The sequence below is a fragment of the Pristiophorus japonicus genome, chromosome 3 (assembly GCF_044704955.1).
Source record: "Pristiophorus japonicus isolate sPriJap1 chromosome 3, sPriJap1.hap1, whole genome shotgun sequence".
Lineage (NCBI taxonomy): Eukaryota > Metazoa > Chordata > Chondrichthyes > Pristiophoridae > Pristiophorus > Pristiophorus japonicus.
Genome location: NC_091979.1, coordinates 242,963,422 through 242,969,421, shown reverse-complemented (window position 1 = coordinate 242,969,421; position 6,000 = coordinate 242,963,422). Strand labels below are relative to the sequence as shown.

The 6,000-nt window shown below is 43.8% G+C and overlaps 1 protein-coding gene across 1 annotated transcript in view; it reads left to right on the top strand.

The window, feature by feature from the left end:
- Positions 1-6,000, top strand: part of LOC139255574 (arsenite methyltransferase-like) — a 107,318-nt gene that overhangs the window by 26,846 nt on the left and 74,472 nt on the right. Inside the window, exon 4 of the mRNA XM_070873952.1 lies at positions 2,200-2,433. Coding sequence (XP_070730053.1) covers positions 2,200-2,433 — 234 coding nt within the window. The remainder of the gene's footprint in view (positions 1-2,199; positions 2,434-6,000) is intronic.

Sequence of the window (6,000 nt, the reverse complement as noted above, 5' to 3'; positions counted from 1 at the left end):
ATCCCCCTCCCCCCCCCCCTCCCCATCCTCCCCCCCCCCCCCCTCCCCCCCTCCCCACTTCCCCTCTCTCCTTCCCCCCTTCCTTCCCCTCCCTCCTCCCTCCTTCCCCTCCCCTTCCTATCCTTCCCCTCCCCTTCCCATCCTTCCCCTCCCCTTCCCATCCCTTCCCTCCCCTTCCCATCCTTCCCCTCCCCTTCCCATCCTTCCCTCCCCTTCCCATCCTTCCCCTCCCCTTCCCATCCTTCCCTCCCCTTCCATCCTTCCCTCCTTCCCTCCCCTTCCCATCCTTCCCTCCCCTTCCCATCCTTCCCCCTCCCTCCCCATCCTTCCCCTCCCCTCAAGTCCTCGCACATCCCCATCCCTCCCCTCCCCCTTCCCATTCCTCGCCTCCCCGTGTGTGTCTGCGCACAGGCGTGTGTGTGCATAAGTGTGGCTGCGAGAGAGTGTGTGCGTATGTTGTATGCACGTGCGTGGGTTGTGTGTGTGTATGACCCTCTAGGTTTTGGCGCAATGCCAAGGAGCCTTTGCAAATTGACACACCCCTGGGGGAGCCACGGCCCTAACTTCCAAAAGACTATATCAGCCACCCAAAGGAAACAGTGCAATGGTTACAGAAGGGGTTGTATTAGTCTGCACCAATGGAAACTTTAATGTCTGTAGTTCCACACTGTGGACGCCTGTGTTACTGTAGCTAGTGCTGTTTAATAAAGAGCAGGTCACCTGACCAGCATGTCAAAGGTTGCCGGGCCCTGCGGCCATCTTACAAGTTGTGTGTTGTGTGTTTCCCTGAAGATATCACATTTGGCGATGGAAATGGGATGTAATTGGATAATACAAAGCTGAAATTTTTGTTGGTGAAGGATTCAGCCAGCTGACAGAGACACTTTGAGAGCTTCTCTGTTTTTGGAAACAGCTACAAATCCGACATAAATTACGAGCACACTTGGTTAAACTGCCAGAGTCAAAATGGCTGCCCCTATAGGAGTTATAGGGCAATGGGGGCATTTCAACGCGACCGTGAAAATTTCAGAGTGTATGTGGATCGGCTAGAAATGTTTTTCACTGCAAATAATATCATCGAAATTCCCGGTAATGAAGACAATAACCGGGCAGTATTGGACCGAAAAAGAGCTATATTCTTAACTGAGGTCGGGCCCGAGTTATATGAAATGCTGATAAATTTGCTTGTGCCTGACAAGCCAAAGGTTACAACGCTGGAACAGATCCTAACTAAGCTAGAACAACATTACAGCCTCATTCCATTAGAAATTGCTGAAAGTTATCGTTTCGGAATACGAAATCAGAAAGCCGAAAAAAATATCAGCGAGTACATTGTAGCATTAAAAAAGCTATCTATTCACTGTAATTTCCGAGACTTTCAGAACCGAGCATTGCGACACCGCTTTGTTTGTGGGATGAAAACTGATGCGATCAGAAGAAAGTTATTGACGACGCCTAACTTGACTTGTGATTTAGCTTGTCAGAAGCTAGGTCGATGAGCATGGCTGACCAATATTCCCAAGAATTTCATACTAATTTCAGTCATCAGACAACCAATTGCCTGCAGGTTCAAAGTAAAAGGCGGTGGGCCTCAAAGTCTCAGAAACTGGAAATGGAAACAGAGCATTGACGTCATGCTATCGGTGCCTGGGACAACACATTGCTCAAAGTTGTCCGTATGTGAAGGCAGAGTGTTTCGTCTGCACGAAAACTGGGCATCTTGTGAAGGCATGCCGACTAAAGGGTAAACCAGCTTTCAAAGCTAGGAGTAGAAATCCCCAGAGACGACATAGCATGGAAGAACAACAACAGGACGAGGAGATGTTAGAGTTAAACGTCATCAGGAGGACGGTGATTCAAAATGTATCATAATCCACATAGGTGTTGCAGGATTCAAGATACCCATGGAAATCGACACTGGTGCATTTGTGAGTGCAGTACCGGAGTCGCTATACCTCGACAAATTGCGGGTTTTCTCATTGGAGAAAGCCAAGATAGAGCTGCGAGGCTACTCGGGAGAGAACATTCCGGTAGTAGGTCGTATCAACGTACCGGTGAAATATAAGGATCAAGTTCAGAGCTTGCCTCTAACAGTAGTGGCAGGAGACAAGCCTGTCTTACTAGGAAGAAATTGGTTGGGATCACTGAAGCTGAATTGGAGTGAAATTTTGAAACAAGATTTGCGGCAAAGGATGATGTCATCAAGAATTATCCGACGGCATTCTGCGAAACGGACAGTTCGATTCAAGGCAAGTGTCAGGGTACAGAAGGACGTTAAATCGGTTTACTGCAAGCCACGTTCCGTACCATATGCACTCGAGGAGAATGTTGAGCAAGAACTCAAAAGACCTGGAGACTGAGAACATTATTTCTAAGATAGATCGATGTAATTGGGCTACACCCATTGTTGTTGTACCGAAGTCCGATGGTAAGGTAAGATTGTGTGGCGATTATAAAGTAACCGTAAACCAGGTTCAGAGGGTAATATCCCTAATACATTGCCAAATATAGAAGATTTGTTCACAACACTGACAGGGGGTCAGATTTTCTCAAAGTTGGATTTTACGAATGCCTACTTACAGCTTGAACTAGATGAGGAGTCCAAGTAATGCTTGACTAGAAATATTCATCTAGGCCTATATTAATTTAATAGGCTACCATTTGGAGTGTCTTTTGTCCCTGCCACATTCCAAGGGGTAATGAACCAGATTTTGCAAGGTATTGAAGGGGTAGTTTGTTATTTAGATGACATACTAATTTCAGCACCAAATAGGCAAATTCATAATAACATATTGAATGAAGTCCTCAAACGGCTAGAGAAGCAGAATACGAGTGTCTGCTCACAAGTGTGAGTTATTTCAAAACTCCGTGGAGAACTTAGGGTACAGAGTAGACAAAGATGGTTTACATCCAACCAAGGGAAAGCTGGATGCAATCAGAAATGCACCCACTCCCAAGAATGTCACTGAACTTCGATCATTTTTGGGTCTTTTGAACTATTATGGGAAGTTCCTACCAAATTTGGCTACAGTATTACATCCACTGAATGAACAATTGAAAAAACAGGCCCATTGGAAGTGGTCAAAAGAATGAGATACAGCATTCAAAGAGTGTAAAAGCAACTTGGTGGGGAGCACCATGTTAGTTCACAGTGACATATCTAAGGAGATCAAGCTCACATGTGATGCCTCTCCGTATGGAGCTGGGGCAGTAATCTCTCATGTATTACGTAGTGGGGAAGAGAGACCAATTGCTTTTGCTTCACGCACTCTCAGTGCCAGTGAACGTAATTTTGCGCGAATCGAAAGGGAAGCTTTGGCATTCATTTTTGGGGTCAAGAAGTTCCACAAATACTTGTATGGTCGTAAGTTTACTCTCGTTACAGCCCATAAGCCCCTGACAGAAATCCTCCATCCAAAGTCCCCAGTTCCAACATTAGCTGCGGCCCGAATGCAGAGACGTGCTTTGATTTTGTCAGCATATACATATATTGAATACAGACGATCAGCTGATCACAGTAATGCTGATGCTATGTCTAGATTGCCTTCCCCATCACAAGTTACAACCGATATGGAAGAGGTGTTCTATTTTTCATACATTGATGAACTGCCAGAGATTGGTAGAGCAACCAAATGTGAACCAGTTATGTCAAAGATATATGATTATATTGCAAACGGATGGCCAAATCAGGTAACAGAAAAAGATAATCATCCATTCTTCATTCGTAGGAATGAATCATCAGTCGATAAAGATTGTATCATGTGGGGTGCAAGCGTCGTTATACCAAATAAATTCAGGTTCAAATTATTAGGAGACCTCCATGACCAACACCTGGGAATGTGCTTGACCAAGAGTTTTGCACACAGTTACTTATGGTGGCCATGTCTTCATAAAGATATAGAGAACATCGTAAGTCAGTGTACAACATGTCAATCGGTAAGCAAGCAACCACCATTGGTACCATTACAGCCATGGAAATGGCCTCCTAGGGTGTGGCAAAAGCTATATATTGATTATGCTGAGCTCGAAGGACAACAATTGTTCATTGTGATTGATAGCCATTCAAAGTGGGTTGAGGTGTTTCCAATGTGGAAAATAACAACAAGTAAAACATTGGACATTTTGCGAAGATTATTTTCTTCATTTGGCCTCCCTGAAGAAATTGTTTCTGATAATGGATCACAATTTCGTTCAGAAGAATTTGCACAGTTCACGAGCAAAAATGGTGTGAAACATACCAAGGTTCCACCATATCATCCTGCTTCGAATGATGCAGCAGAGCGCACTGTACAAATTGTAAAATGTGCCGTCATCAAACAAATGCTGGATCCAAATCCAAAGAAACGACAGTTGTCATTGGATCACAAAATGGCTAATTTTCTAATAACGTATCGTAATACTCCTCACACAACTACTGGTAGAACACCAGCAGAGAGAGTTCAAATGGAAATCAAGGGCATCCCTTGGAGGAAAACTTCTCTCAGGATCAGCCTTGAATGAGTTTAAATTCGACACCATGTTTGGAAGGTTCTGTTCAAGAGTGAAGGTATCCTCTTCGAAACAGAAAAGAAGTGGTTAAGCTTGATTTGTAAATATGGCAAAATAAGTCCATATCCTTGGCACAGTCGGTAGAAGAGACACAATTAAGACAGAAAGAGAATCATGATAGAGATAGAGTAAAAGAGAGAAGTGTGAAATTAAATCAGAAAATGAGAGTGAAGAACCATCACCATAAATGGGTAAAGTGGTTACCAGAAAGAGTGGTGAAGAAATGTGGTCCTTGCACCTATTTGATAAAGATGTTTGATAATGGATAGGTTAGGTTTGTTCACATTAATCATATTTTACCCACAGACATAGAAGTAGTTGAGAGTGGGAGTGATTCAATTATTTCTGACTCGTCAGATAGTTTTGATACACCAGTAGCATATTCTACATCCAATGTAATGGAAATAAATCCAAGAGAAAGTCAGAATTTAAGTCTGAGTCCGAGTCAGGAAAACAAACAGTCTGAAGTTAGAGTTGAAATGGAAATCAAGTGCATCCCTTGGAGGAAAACTTCCCTCAGGATCAGCGTTGAATTCGACACTATGTTTGGAAGGTTCTGTTCGAGAGCGAAGGTTCGAGAGCGAAACGGAAAACAAGTGGTTAAGCTTGATTTATAAATATGGCAAAATAAGTCCATATCTTTTGTTATGTATAACCATGCAAGTTATGTATGATGATTGTTTGTTATAATAACTTCTTCATTAAGGAGGGAGAAGTGTAATGTCTGTAGCTCTACATTGTGGACGTCTGTGTTACTGCAGCTAGTGCTGTTTAATAAAGAGCAGGTCACCTGACCAGCAGGTCCGAGGTTGCCGGGACCTGCAGCCATCTTACAAGCTGTGTGTTGTGTGTTTCCCTGAAGATATCACAGAAACAACGTGCTAGTAAGGTGAACTTAGGTCAGTAATCTGGCTACCGGCAGACACCAGTCTGTTGATTTTGGGGACTCCTCTAATGTCTTCCTGTAGATCCCTTAAGATTGCATTGTGCATTAAATGGTATACGACTGTCTTTATAAAATAGCGCATCAACCAACTTAGTGTGAACAATGTCATAGGGATCTGCTGAAATGCTTAATATAATTTCTTGTGAGTGTTGGCTGTGGCTCAGTGCGTGGCACACTCGCCTCTGAGTCAGAAGGTTGTGGATTCAAGTCCCACTCCAGAGACTTGAGCACAAAAATCCAGGCTGACACTCCAGTGCAATGCTGAGGGAGTGCTGCACTATCTTTTGGATGAGATGTTAAACCGAGGCCTCGTCTGCCCTCTCAGGTGGACATAAAAGATCCAATGGCACTATTTTCAAGAAGAGCAGGGGAAGTTATACCTGTTATCCTGGCCGATATTTATCCCTCAACCAACATCACTTAAAAGCAAATTATCTGGTCATTACCACATTGCTGTTTGTGGGAGCTTGCTGTGTACTTGTTGGCTGCCGTGTTTCCTGCATTAC